The 14529-nt window shown below is 38.2% G+C and overlaps 1 protein-coding gene across 1 annotated transcript in view; it reads right to left on the reverse strand.

Annotated features, from left to right (window-relative positions):
* Positions 1-9175: 9175 nt before the first annotated feature.
* LOC133071567 (uncharacterized) overlaps positions 9176-14529 on the reverse strand; it is a 30914-nt gene continuing 25560 nt past the window's right edge. The window contains 2 exon segments of the mRNA XM_061164077.1: positions 9176-9859; positions 9862-9928. Of these exon segments, the coding sequence (XP_061020060.1) occupies positions 9195-9859; positions 9862-9928 (732 nt within the window). The 3' untranslated portion in view covers positions 9176-9194.

Consider the following 14529-nt stretch of genomic DNA (forward strand, 5'->3'; position numbering starts at 1 on the left):
TCTTACCTACTTTCTTCAATTTAAGCCTGAATTTTGCAATAGGGAGTTCATGATCTGAGCCACATTCAACTCAAGTTCTTTCTTTCTTTCTTTTTTTTTTTCCCTTGACTGTATGTAGCTTCTCCATTTTCAGCTACAAAGACTATAACCAATCTGATTTCAGTATTGACCATTTGGTGATGTCCATGTGTAGAGTCATCTCTTGTGTTATTGAAAAAGGGTATTTGCTATAACCAGTGCATTCTCTTGGCAAAACTCTGTCAGCCTTTGCCCTGCTTCATTCTGTACTGCAAGGCCAAAGTTGCCTGTTACTCCAGGTATCTCTTGACTTCCTACTTTCACGTTCCAATTCCCTATGATGAAAAGAACATCTTTTTTTTTTGACGTTAGTTCTAGAAGGTCTTGTGAGTCTTTATAGATCCGTTCAACTTCAGCTTCTTTGACATTAGTTTTCTGGGCATAGACTTGAATTACTGTTATGTTGAATGGTTTGCCTTGGAAACAAACTGAGATCATTCAGTCACTTTTGAGATTGCACCCAAGTACTGCATTTTGGACTCTTGTTGACTAGGAGGGCTACTTCATTCTTTCCCACAGTGGTAGATATAATGGTCATCTGAATTAAATTCACCCATTCGCATCCATTTTAGTTCACTGATTTCTAAGATATTGATGTTCACTCCAGCCATCTCCTTCGTGACCATGTCCAATTTACCTTGATTTATGGGCCTAACATCACAGGTTCCTATTCAGTGTTGCTCTTAACATCATCAGACTTTACTTTCACCACCAGACACATCCACAGATGAGTGTTGTTTCCACTTTGGCCCAGCAGCTTCTTCCTGTCTGGAGCTAGTAGTGACTGCCCTCTGCTCCTCCCCACTGGTATGCTAGCTACCGTCTGACCTGGGGAGCTTATCCTTCAGTTTCATATCTTTTGCCTTTTTGCGCCGTTCATGGGGCTCTTATGGCAAGGATACGGGAGTGGATTGCCGGTCCCTTCCCCAGTGAGCCGCGTTTGGTCAGCTTGCCATCTGCCTGCTGCACTTTCATGGATATTGGTAGGAGACAAGAAAGTCTAGAGTCAGAAAGAAAGGATTTTATTAGTGTAGGCATGGCATACAGCATGAGTCTTAATTTGCAATGACCCCTTACCGCACCCGCCCTCCGCCCCACCAAGTTCCACAGGAGCGATTCTGAGCTGGGCCCTGGTGGACGCTTTTCAGGTGACACATTTGCACCGTAGCTGAAGAACCTCAAGCTTAGCACACCTCAATCTTTTGTAATATGGATTCAAGCAAAGCTGCCCAATTTTTGCTCTAAAGGGAGATACTATCTTTGTTATATTGGATATTTAATTCTGCCATCCGCTTCAGAGGCCATATATCTATCTCCCATAGCTCTTTGCTATCCAAAACATACTTCAAAAGATAGCCCAGACAGTTTCTGTATGTCTGCTCATAAGACATACAGAACCATGAGAGACAGATGGAAAATTTTGTCCCAAGAATGGTTATGAGAAAAGCCACAAGTAAACATCAAAATACAATTTTAAGTATAAATTTAGATGTATAGTTCATCTGCATGATGCATTGTACATGATACAAGATACAGGTATCTTCATTGTAAAAAAAAATATATGGTAAAAACATTATCGCCATCTATGTCCGATGTCACACTTTTATCTCATTTAAGCACCTGGTTTGAGAAGCTATTCTGTACATGATTAGTTAGCTTTAACTGGGCTCTTCCATCTTGATCACCGAGAACAGACGAGTGTTCTGGGGTCTTCACAGCAGCAGACGAAGTTCAGCCAGACTTCTCGTGACGGTTCTGTTCTCTCCCCTCCGCCTGCTTCTGTTCCCCTCCCCTTGGCGTTTCATCACACGGCGCACAGCTGGTTTAAAGGCCCTGTGGCCTGTGGGGAGCAGAGAGGGGGCCACAGGCGGGGGAACGTGGCATTTTGTTTGTTTTTGCCACGCTGTTCTCTGCGGTCTCATTGCCACGCGGGGGATCTTAGTTTCTCCTCCAGGAATCGAACCTGCATCCCCCTCCACTGGAAGTGTGGAGTCTTAACTCCTAGACCACCAGGGAAGTCCTGGAACGTGGTGTTTTTTAATTTCCTCTACGTATGATACTGAGAAAAATTATGACCATATTGGAAATTATATGCAGAACCCAAAACAGCATGTTCTAAAAAGTAGCAATTTCCCTGAATTATATCCCTTATGTGGTTTTGCTGTTCTTTCTCCCAACTGTTTAACACTGTATTAAATTAATTGTAATTATACTTTCCTCTTATTTCACTTTCCTATCCATTGACCTGACCATTAAGCTCAAACCACACATGTTAGATTTTCTGGTATACAATAACTCACATTAAAATTCAATTTCTTTAAATAAATGGAACATAAGTAAATAAAATGTTAATTACTGTATTTTTAAAGGCTAAAAATACATGTTACATGACAATGGAAGTCACTAAAAAAAAACTGCTATCAAATTAGGCTTGGATGAGGCAAATGTAAATTTTTAGAAAACAAAAGGGTGGGAAACACTTGAAAAGTTGTTGTTGTAATACAACTTAGAACGGACTCTAGCTGTCTCCTAGTTTTAAAGAAACCTGTAACCGGAAACCATAGGGCTTTTATTTTGTGTGTGGTTTATTCATAAAGAAAGCATCAAATTGCAATTGGCAGGCTTCCATATAAAGATGAGGTTTTGGTCATATGTTGAAAGATTGGGGAAAGCTGTCTATCAGTCTGTTCCTCTATCTGTCCCCTCTTCTGAATTCTCCGTTTTAACCGGCATATGCAACTACATGGCAAATCACGGAGATAGAAGTTACAGGGGTTCCTTCTCCCCTGATGGCTCTGGCTGCATGGCACACTTCTGCTCCTCCAGAGGCTTTTGCATATGAATATTCCGATCCAGTTTGTGCTAATGTAAAATACAATCTTTTGAGGGCAGTTTCTTTCTACCTGTATTACTCAGGAAAGAAAGAGACTTCTTACACAAAACTGGTCAAACTATGTAGCTTTGTGTTTGTTTTGTTTTGTTCTTTGCTTTTTTCACTTAAACCATGAGCATTCACTCATATCATTTAGTCTTGGAAAATGTGATTTTTGGATTGCATGGCATTTTGTCCAATACAGTGGATACTGTATATTTAAATTTACTTAATTATATTTAAATCTGCTTAAGTACTCAAATTTTGGCCATTTAGGTTACTACAAATTTTAAATTTTAACAGTTCAAAACTGTCAGATATTTGCTGTGATTACTCTTGTGCTTATGGTCCAATTATTCCTTTGGATAAGTTACAGAGTTTGAATTGCCCATCAAATGGTATGAAACATTCTAAGGTTCTTGATAAATGTAGCCAAAATCCTCTAAAGAGCTTGTTCTAATTTAAATTTCTTCTAGGCAGCTTATTGCATCCTATTGAACAATGAAGATTAACATTTTATAATCTTTGTCAAATTGTTAGGCCAAAATGGTGTTATTCTACTTTATGGTACATTTGGATATAAGAGGAACATTCCCCAACATGTTTATTGATCATTTGTCATTATTCTCTTGTGAATTGCGTGAATTCTACATTCTTCAAGAATATATGATTGTAGTTTATCACGTTTATTGCAAATATTTTCCATACTTTATGCTTTTTAATTTTATCATGTTTGAAAATGCAACAACATTCCAACAAAGCTAGAAATATAGAAATTTCAATGTTACTATTTAAGCACCAGATTTTTTTAAAAAACTCAGAAAACATTTAAATTATTAAAGGGCTTGCTTGTAATTAACTAAAAGTAAATCAAGCAATCCTTAAATTACTTGATTAAACTTTATGAGTTTTAAGGACCATCATAAAAAGTTGAAGAGAATGATAACTGATTATGACTTTGCTGTAGGAAGATACTACTTTTGTGGTATGGAATATGATTACTCTCTTGAAAAAGAAAATCAGAGTAGTAAGTTTATTTTTCCTTGTCATTTAGCCATCCAAGAAAACTTCAAACATCCACCATGCAGTTATATTATTGACATTGGGTTGGTATGTTTTTTAGTTGTCTGTGTGATTTTATGAAAGATAAGGTGTCTTTAAGGCTGGGCATACTGCGGACAATTTTCCCCAAAAAAGTATAAGAAAACAAACAAGCAAAAAAGGCCTGTTACATTTCATAAAAGAAACATGATACATATTCTCCAATTAGATGTACACACTGCCGTATTTAAAATGGATAGCCAGCAAGGACCTAAGGTGTAGAACAGGGAACTCTGCCGAATATTATATAACAACCTAAATGGCAAACAAATTTGAAAAAGGTTAAATACATGTATATGTATAACTAAATCACTTTTCTGGACACCTGAAACCATCAAGCATTGTTAATCAGCCATACTCCAATATAAAATACAAAGTTTTTTAAAAAAGTAAATCTCAGCAGAAATGTAATCACTTTCATCACAAGAAAAAGAAGTGAGACATAAATAGATATATGGCCTGTGTTGCACAGAGTAAATCATACACATTACATTATGCAATCAAGGTTTGGGATGTTTTAGAAGCACCAGCCATACAAATTTACCTGGTTAAAAAAAAAAAAAAAAAAAAGAATCCAGAAAAGGAACTTTGAAAAATCACTGCATGTTACTGAAATTTTAATACAGTAGAAAGATTTTGGGGAAGTTTTTTTTGCTGTGCTCACACGGAGGTACAGAAACTTTTCTAACGATCTGTTGAAGGTTTGCTTTTCTTCTTGTGGGGCCTGGCCCCATCCTCTGCGCTGCCCTGCCCTTGTGCAGACGTTTTATATGCAAACGCACGCGCTTTCACCTAAGGCAAGCTTGCTGTCATCTCTTATCTCGCGTCCTGCGTCTTGCTCTACCTTTATTCCTTTTCCTGTAGTTTGGAATGAAACAGCTGCCACAAACTTGTCTGAAACCTGCTTTCAGGTTTCAGAGCTTCTGAGGCCAGTACAGAACATATGAGTGAAAAAAAGAGGGGCAGCCACTTGTTTCCAGTGGAAGTTCACTCATTTGAATTTGAAATGGCAAAGTCAGATTCAGGAAAGGAGGAAAGAAAAAAGCTATCTCACAAGTTAAAGAATTGGCATTCAGAAAATTGATCATTGGGTGAACTGGATTTGTAACACTTTTTAAAAATTGAGGTAAAATTGACATAAGGTGAAAATCCCAGATCTTAAATAGACAGATTGATAAGTTTTGATAAATCTTAACACACAGCAGAATCCTTAACGTAAACTTGGATAAAGAAGAAATTATGGATTTGAGTGGGGATGATGAGAACTTGCTACTAGCATTGTTCCTAGAAGTATGGAAAAAGTGGTGGTCTGTGCTAAATGAAGTTGAAATGCCGAAATTGCCATGCAAACAAGGAGAAAGAGACTGAAGGCTCAGAGGACTAGGAATAGTGGAATGGGTATACTATGTGTGGCCAAAAAGCCTTCCAGATGATTATGTTCCATAGGTAAGCTCAGAAGACATGCCGTTTACCTAGGCCGTGAGGAATGTCCCGGTGAGTGCGTTAGCTTCCTTAAGAACGTGCACTGGTAACTCCCCTGTAGCCAGAACTTCGTGTAGGTTAAGACATTAACAACTACGCTCCCTCATGACCATGGTGATGAGAGGATTCTGAAACAGTGAAAGGTAGATGGTGGTGCTCAACCATTAGAAGTTAGAGTATCGATTATTGTCGTCACTGCAGTCACAGCCTAGAGAGCTTGATGCAAAGAGTTGGGAAAAGGTGACTTGAATACAGCATCCCGAAGGGGAAAGCATGTGGACATCCAGGAAGTGTACCGGTGAAACATGTTTAAAGAAGACGAGGATGGACAAGCAGGAGGCCGAGACAGTCACCCAACACCAGTTCTCTGTTTTCAGACCAGGAGGCCTCTAGGGGGACGTATGCTGAAACACCGTTCAGATGCCTCCCGTCCTTCCTCTTCTAGTCCTTCAGTATTGCGCACGGTCACTCACACAGTGACACATGCGGTGAAGGGGCGTACGCAGGCGCTTGAGAACGCTTGGATGTTACAGGCTCTCAGTTGACCTTGCTGTTCTGTCACCATGGCCTCCTATTAGCGTGGAGACATGTGAGACCAGGTGAGAAATGAAATGCTGACCGAGGCCCAGCTTATGATGGGACCAAACTCGCCTCACGGTTGCTCCCTGGATGTATAGTTGGACTTGACATATGGGGCAGTTGACGTCGTCATGTATCGGGTCTACGGTATGTGGGTTAATAACCAAATGAGGTGCCCCCTCCCCAGCCAAGACAGTAAATCAAAAGCAATAGAATGTCATAGCGGATGGAGTGTGATGGAGGAGGTTAGAGCTTCTATTTAAGACTGAACAATGAAGGGGTGGTGATGCTCCCGTTAGTTAATCAGTTTGTCTGCATGCCAAGTTGCTTCAGTCACGTCTGACTCTTTTTGGCCCTACGGACTGCAGGCTCCTCTGTCCAGGCAAGAATACTGGAGTGGGTTGCCACGCTGTCCTCCAGGGGACCTTCCTGACCCAGGGATCGAACCCGTGTCTCTTACGTCTCCTCCATGGGCAGGTGGGTTTTAGCTACTGCAGAACTAGAAGGATACTGCACATCACTAAAAGTTCAAGCAAATTGTGGCTTCCGCACGTGTGACACCCCACTGCCCACTCAGGGCTGCAGTAAATTCATTCTGAGTTTCTAGAAATGAGCGGTCTTATCTAATAAAAGACCTTACAAGGAAAGGGATGGTCCCGATTGTGTTAACGACTTGTTTCGATGGTTGACAAATTCCTTTCGTATGCTCAGAAAGATGCCATTCACCTCTTTTCTACTTTCTAAAACACCTTACACTACTTTCTTGGCAGGCATTTAGAACACGCGCACATACACCATGTGTGAAAAATGGAATAGTGCATCTGTATTAATTTTCTAGGCAGCAATTAGTCGAGGTGATATTTGTTCTCATAAAAATGTTGAACTGCTCCTCAGGGTTGGCTCCGTTTTGCTGGAACTGACTGATTTCCTGGCAATGTTTTCCGTTTTTCTACCCCATGCTGATAGCACCTGAGTCAGAAAGATGCTCAGCCTTGCTTTCGTTCTTGACACTCAATAGTTGTGACCATGTTAATTACCATGCTGTCGAATTGCGCAATGGGGACACTCTAGTACTAGAGTGATTACAGCCTTGCCTTCTTCAGGAGGACTTTATTGGAAACTGCGTGCAATTTGTAATTAAAGTTCTAGTCATCCTTGATAAATGTATCTTTTTCTTAGTATAAAAGTCTATTGCACTTTCATCTTGGTTAAATATTTTGCAAGTTAGGTGTATCTGGGGATAGGATCCTAAGAGTCTCATGTTCTATGGTTTGTGACAGGAATTAAAAATAACAACATTTTCCTTATTCTTAGAAGACCTCTAAATACATGAAATAAAATGCATTCAATATAAAAATAATTTGCATCTTTGTATTTAAAATATATTTTGTTCAAGACTACATAAGACAAAGGGCTTCACCAGTGACTCAGATGGTAAAGAGTTTGCATGCAATGCAGGAGACCCGGGTTCGATCCCTCGGTCAAGAAGATCCCCTGGAGAAGGGCATGGCAACCCACTCCAGTATTCTTGCCTGGAGAATCCCATGGACAGAGGAGCCTGGTGGGCTACAGTCCATGGGGTCACAAAGAGTCTGACATAACAAAACAAAACTATACAGTTAAGTGGATTATTATAAAATGGAAAATGAACAACCAGGAAATCATGTCCACCATCAGTGACTAAACCCTGGATCACCGTCCCTGCCCCCAAAGCGAGCCCTCTTTGACTTTCATGACATAGACTTTCTTTTCTTTGTATTTTTTTTTTCCATTGAAGCACAAATCTCTAAACATTATATTATAGTTTTACCTATTGTGGAACTTCATATAAATCAAACCATACAATAAATCTTTAATTTTTTATGACTAATCTTGCTCAGTGTTCTGTTTGTGAAACTCACCTCTGCTTGTTGATATATTTAGATTTAGTTGGTTCATTTTTATTGGTGTATTCTATTGCTTGAGTACTCCACAGTTTGCTATCCACTTTATGTTGATAGATATTTGGGCTTTTTCCAGTACGAGGTGTTTGTAAACAGTATGTATATTTGTAGATGTCTTTTACTACATGTATGTGCACACATTTTTTTAGTATATACTTTGCAGTGGAATTCTTATTATAGTGTATATATATATAAAAGTTAGCACCTGACTCCAGACTGTTTTCAGAGTGGTTGTCCCGTTTTGTCATCTCATCAGCAATGTATGGCAGTTCCCGTTGGTTTACACTCTTGCTAACATGTGGCTATAAACCTTAACTTTAGTCATTTGTGTGTTTTTAATATCTCTTTGTGATTTTAATTTGCATTTTCCTGATTTTTCTAAGACAAAATATTTTCATATGTTTATTTGTGACTAATATGTCTTTGTGAGGCACCTTTTCCACTCTTATTTACTTTCTCTTTGGATTGACTTTTTGATTTGTAAGAGCTTTTCCTTTTTGATTTGTACGAGCTTTTCCTTTTTGATTTGTAAGAGTTCTTTGGTATTCAGATGTGTGTGTTTGTCTGAGTCACATCCTCTATACATTGGTTTGCCTTTCACTCTCTTGACGGTATCTTTTGAGGAATATGAGTTCTTAATTTTTATGTAGTTCAACTTTTAAATATTTTTCTTTATGTTTACTACTTTTTTTTTTTTTTTTGCCACATACAATTTTTTAATGTATTGCCATTTAAAAAATCTGAGACAGCTAACATTAAAACACATCATTGCTGTTTGGGAATGATATCTGAATGAAAGATGCTATGCACATATTTCCTACTTTATACCACATTAAGGTTTTAGATGCTATAGTTATTGAATATATCTTATGTTGAATAAATGGTATTTGAAAATAAGTATATTTTTCTTTCTGAGTAGCCTTCTGGAAAGAGTTCACTGAATATAGTTTCCAGTAACAGTTTACTTTCCTAACTTGTACTTATTTTAAAATCTCATCAGCAGGGAATTAAACAGTGCAAAACCCAGCAAATCTGACTTTCCCTTGTTTTGATTTGCATGTCCACTTATGACCATCATTTTTGGGGAAACTTTCCATTTAGTGTATCAAAAATAATGCTATGAAAGTTCTTTAAAAGGTTCAGCAGTTTTTTTTGAGTCTCTGAATGATTACAGCATTCTGTAAATCAGCTTCTTCCAGTGTGAGTGTTTCATCTAGCAATTTGAGGAAAGGAAGAGCAGTTGCCAGGGAAAAGGGAGGACTGCTCTGAGATCCCTGGTATTTTTTGATGAAGTCTTTGATGTGGCTTATCCTATGAGAAATGTTAAATTTCTGGACAATCCTTTTCCCATTGGCTAACCAGATCTGTATATTAGTGATGGGTTCCAGATTGTTTAGTGGGACAGCAAACAACTTATTTTTATTCTCAACTTCAATATTCTTTGCTTTAGAAACAATTTTTGGTGTAGCGCTTCCTAGTCTGTGACCTTGTCCTGAGAAGGGCTGGAACACAGGCTTTGTTGACATACATACTTCATTTTTCTTTTCTTCAACTTTAACATCCATCTCCTCTTTATCAAAAACTCCCTGTAATTCTAAAGGTAATTCCCCTTTTTTGATGGAGTTCAGAAACTGTTGACTTGCACCATCAGAATAACTTCTGAAATCATCATTGACAGCGAATCCATTTTTCCCTAATTTTATACTTACATCTACCTGTTTCTTTTGTTCAGTGGAAGACAAACATTTGGCACCAACCTTCTGAGCTTCCTCAAAAAGGCTGTCAACAAAATATTCACAATTTGTTGACTATCACTAAGAGGTTGGTGGTCAGATCCTGTTTCACAAACCCATTCTTCCTTTATACTTTCTTTCTTTTTTTTTTTTTTTTATATATATATTTTTTTTATTAGTTGGAGGCTAATCACTTCACAACATTTCAGTGGGTTTTGTCATACATTGACATGAATCAGCCATGGAGTTACATGTATTCCCCATCCTGATCCCCCCTCCCACCTCCCTCTCCACCCGATTCCTCTGGGTCTTCCCAGTGCACCAGGCCCGAGCACTTGTCTCATGCATCCCACCTGGGCTGGTGATCTGTTTCACCATAGATAATATACATGCTGTTCTTTCAAAACATCCCACCCTCACCTTCTCCCACAGAGTCCAAAAGTCTGTTCTGTATTTCTGTGTCTCTTTTTCTGTTTTGCATATAGGGTTATCGTTACCATCTTTCTAAATTCCATATATATGTGTTAGTATACTGTAATGTTCTTTATCTTTCTGGCTTACTTCACTCTGTATAAGGGGCTCCAGTTTCATCCATCTCATTAGGACTGATTCAAATGAATTCTTTTTAACGGCTGAGTAATATTCCATGGTGTATATGTACCACAGCTTCCTTATCCATTCGTCTGCTGATGGGCATCTAGGTTGCTTCCATGTCCTGGCTATTATAAACAGTGCTGCGATGAACATTGGGGTGCACGTGTCTCTTTCAGATCTGGTTTCCTCAGTGTGTATGCCCAGAAGTGGGATTGCTGGGTCATATGGCAGTTCTATTTCCAGTTTTTTAAGAAATCTCCACACTGTTCTCCATAGCGGCTGTACTAGTTTGCATTCCCACCAACAGGGTAAGAGGGTTCCCTTTTCTCCACACCCTCTCCAGCATTTATTGCTTGTAGACTTTTGGATGGCAGCCATCCTGACTGGCGTGTAATGTTTACTACTTTTTGTGTCCTATTTAAAAAACTTTTTCCTACAGTAAGGTAAGGAAGATATTCTCTTATATTATTGGTATATTCTGATAATTTATAATTCCTTTATGTTTGTATCTACATAGCCCTAAGTTTTCATATTTATATATGATGTGAGATAGAGGTATATTTTGTTTTTTTTTTCTCATATTTTATCCAGTTGTTTTAGAGTTGTTTATTGAAAAGTCTGCCTTTCCCACATTGTTCTACTTTGCTACCATTATTTTGAATTAAATGTTCCTATGTGTATGAATTCCTTACTGGGCTCTAAAATTTTAAAATCTTAAAGTTGTCTGTTTGTATGTGTGTGTGTGAAAATCGCTCAGTCGTGTCTGACTCTTTGCAACCCCATGGACTGTAGCCTGCCAGGATCCTCTATCCATGGAATTCTCCAGGCCAGAATAGTGGAGTGAGGAGCCTATCTCTTCTCCAGGGATTTTCCCGACCCAGGGATTGGAGCTGGGGTCTCCTGCATTGCAGGTGGATTCTTTGCCAACTGAACCATGATATCCTGACATTAATATCACACTTTTAATTTAATGTTGTTCTAAAGTAAGTGTTCACATCATATATTAGAGCAAATCTTTCCCCTTCTATTTTGAATACTATCTTGACCTTCCTAAGTTTATTGCAGTAAATTTAAATTTTAGAATAATTTATAAAGTTACACTCACAAATACCTACTCCATTGTAATTGTATTGATACTGTGGAAGTTTGAGGAGAGTTGAAATTCTCATAATATCAGGTCTTCCCATGAGTAAGCATGCTAATCCTCACATTTATCTAGGTCTTCTTTAATTTTTTCTCAATAGTGTTTTATTGTTTTGTATGTAGAGGTCTTAAACACCTACCGTTAGATTTGCTATATTTCACGATTTTGATGTTCTGTGTTGTGCTCATGAACATTTTTATTTTCTAGCAAATTGTTGTGGGAATTTATGAAACTACAGTAGATCATTCCATGTTGAATTTGTAATCATTAACTTTTCTGAAAATAGAAATGTTTATGTGTGGATTGTTTTATGTTTTCTCTGTATACGGTCACATGATGGAATGGTGTGGACTAATGGTTAAGGTCCTAAGTTCTAGAAGTCGACTATCTGAGTTCCAGTTCCAGCTCCACCACTTTGTGGGCAGGTCTTTGGTAGGCTATTTAGACTTTTCCAGTTTTGTTATCTTATCTGTTAAAAATGCTATAATGATAGAATCTAGTTCATGAGGATTTTGTGAGGTTTATTTAGGTGCTAAACCTAAATTTTTAGGTTTGTTTAGGTTTATTTAGATCTTCCTGAGGAAGCTGGTTAGTAATAATTAGGAGACTGGGAATGGAAACTAAGAATTTATCTATATATATTTAAATAAAAAATTTTAGAGTAGTTTTCAATTTATAAAAAAGATTGCAGAGGTGATACATAAAGTTCCCATATACCACACATCTGGTTTTCTCTGTTACTTATATCTTAATGTTAAATTTATTTCTGTGCCAGGATTCCATCCAAGATACACATAACATTTCGTTGTTATGTCTCTTTAGGCTTCACTAGACTGAGACAGCTTCTCAGATTCTTTTTGCTTTCAATGACCTTGACAGTTTTGAAAGTACTGGTCAGGTATTTTGTAGGCTGTCCATCAATCTGAGTTAGGCTGATCTTTTTTCTCGTGCTTAGACTAGAGTTATGCATTTTGGGGAGGAAAACCACAGAAGTGAAAGACCGCTCTCATTGCATCATATCTAGGGCGAAAATGTTGATTTGCTAAATCATTTCTGACTCTTTGCAACCCCATGGACTGTGGCCCGCCAGGCTCCTCTGTCCATGAAATTCTCCAGACAAGAATATTTGCTATGGTTAGTGTTAACTTTGTCTAGATACTGTTTGTCAGGTTTCCTCACTGCTAAGTTACTTTTCTTCCTCTTTTCATACTGTGTTTGTTGAAAGGAGGTCACAATTGCTGTCTACACTTCCGGAGTGGGGAGTTATACTCCACCTTCTTGAGGACACGGTATCTACATAAATTGTTTGAAATTCTTCCACACGGAAGATTTGTCTCTTCTTCCCCATTTATTTATTCAATCATTTCTTTATATCTATGTGAACTCAGAAGTATTTATTTTATATTTTGGGGTATAATCCAATACTATTTTATTGATTTTGTTCAAATTGTTCCAGCTTTGGCCATTGGGAGGCCCTTTAATCCAGTCTTGTGTCTCTTTGATTGATATACCACCATCAGTGAAGGTTTCCTTTTTCTTTTTTTCTTTTTGAAACTTCACATAAAATGTGAAAATTTTAAAATGCCTCTAGTGGAGAATAAGAGCAACAATAAGCCCTGAAGTAATTCTAAAGGGGAGAGGCTTTATTTTCTGCAGAAAGGTAAAGTGAGGGAACATTTAATTGCCTTATAATATATGATGTACTATATCTTAATTGTTAGAATTAGTACCACTAATCACAATTCAAAGGGAAATGGACAAGAGCTAAGAATTTTTTTTTGAATATGTAGTTGTGAGAGTTTAGAATTTGCGTAGGCAATCTTCCTCTGTTACACTAAAAAAAAAAAAAAGGTTGTAAGGTAACTGTAGGAGCAACTAATTTTTAACACATACTTACACAATGTTTCTGGCACTTCTGTTGTGTTGTATCATTTGCACAATAGCCATCTTCCTAGATTTTCTCTGCTCAAAGTCTGGGGAATAAATTCAACAGCTGGTTGTCCTCATACTACACTGAGATGCTATGAATCATCAAAAGCCAACTGGAGAATTTCAGGAAGCAAGAAACATTAGTTATTGTTATAGAAAGAAGTCAAGTCATATCCAAGTTCCATAGTAATGACTTTCTTGCTACTTTACTACCCCTGTTTGTAAATTTCTAATAATAAGTAGTGAATTACAAAGAATATGGTGTTGAACACAGCTTGTTCCAAGTATATTGATTGTGAAGTGTCCTTTTCTGTCTAGTTACCAAGAGCACACCTCTAACTTCTGTGGTCTAACCCACTGCTGCTGAGAAACATGATTCACCAGTGAGAAGAGTGGTTCTGTGGACCTTTGACTCACGTGATGCATGATGCTCGGAGACTCCCACTGGGGTCAGTCTGTTCTCTCTGCTATGCTTCTGACCTTAGGTTATCACCTGTATTTGCTTTAATTAATGAGATTCTCAGGTAGAATCATACAGTTACTTTCCCCTAGAATTTAAGATATCTCAGGGACTAGTTATATTATTACCAGTCAAGGAAGGGAACCTTGGTTTCCAAGTCTCTTTTCTGTCCTGACAGTAATTCCAGTCTCTTGCTTCTGACTTGCATCTCAGAATAACAGAGGTTCCAGAGCTCCTGAAATATTTTCAACCCACCCCCCCTCAAACATGCATATTTTCCCTAGGAAGGGTTTTTTGACCCACATTTAGAGATGTGAGTACCCACCTGCATTTTAATGAGTGTTTTTAACACAATTTCTATAATGTTGGTATATTCATTTCCTATGACAGCCTTAATAAATTACCACTTGATTTGGTGACTTAAGACAGCAGACATTTACCCTCTCAGTCTGGAGTCGGGAAGTCTGAAATCATGGTGTTGGTGGTGTGTGCATTCTGTGAGCGCTCCCGGGGAAGAATCCTTTCTCGCTCTTCCCCGTGTCTGGGAGCCCCTGGAATCGCCGGCATTCTTTGGTTTATGGCTCCAGCCTCTGCCTCTGTCTGCAGGGTCTCCT

The sequence above is a fragment of the Dama dama genome, chromosome 17 (assembly GCF_033118175.1).
Source record: "Dama dama isolate Ldn47 chromosome 17, ASM3311817v1, whole genome shotgun sequence".
NCBI classification, from domain to species: domain Eukaryota; kingdom Metazoa; phylum Chordata; class Mammalia; order Artiodactyla; family Cervidae; genus Dama; species Dama dama.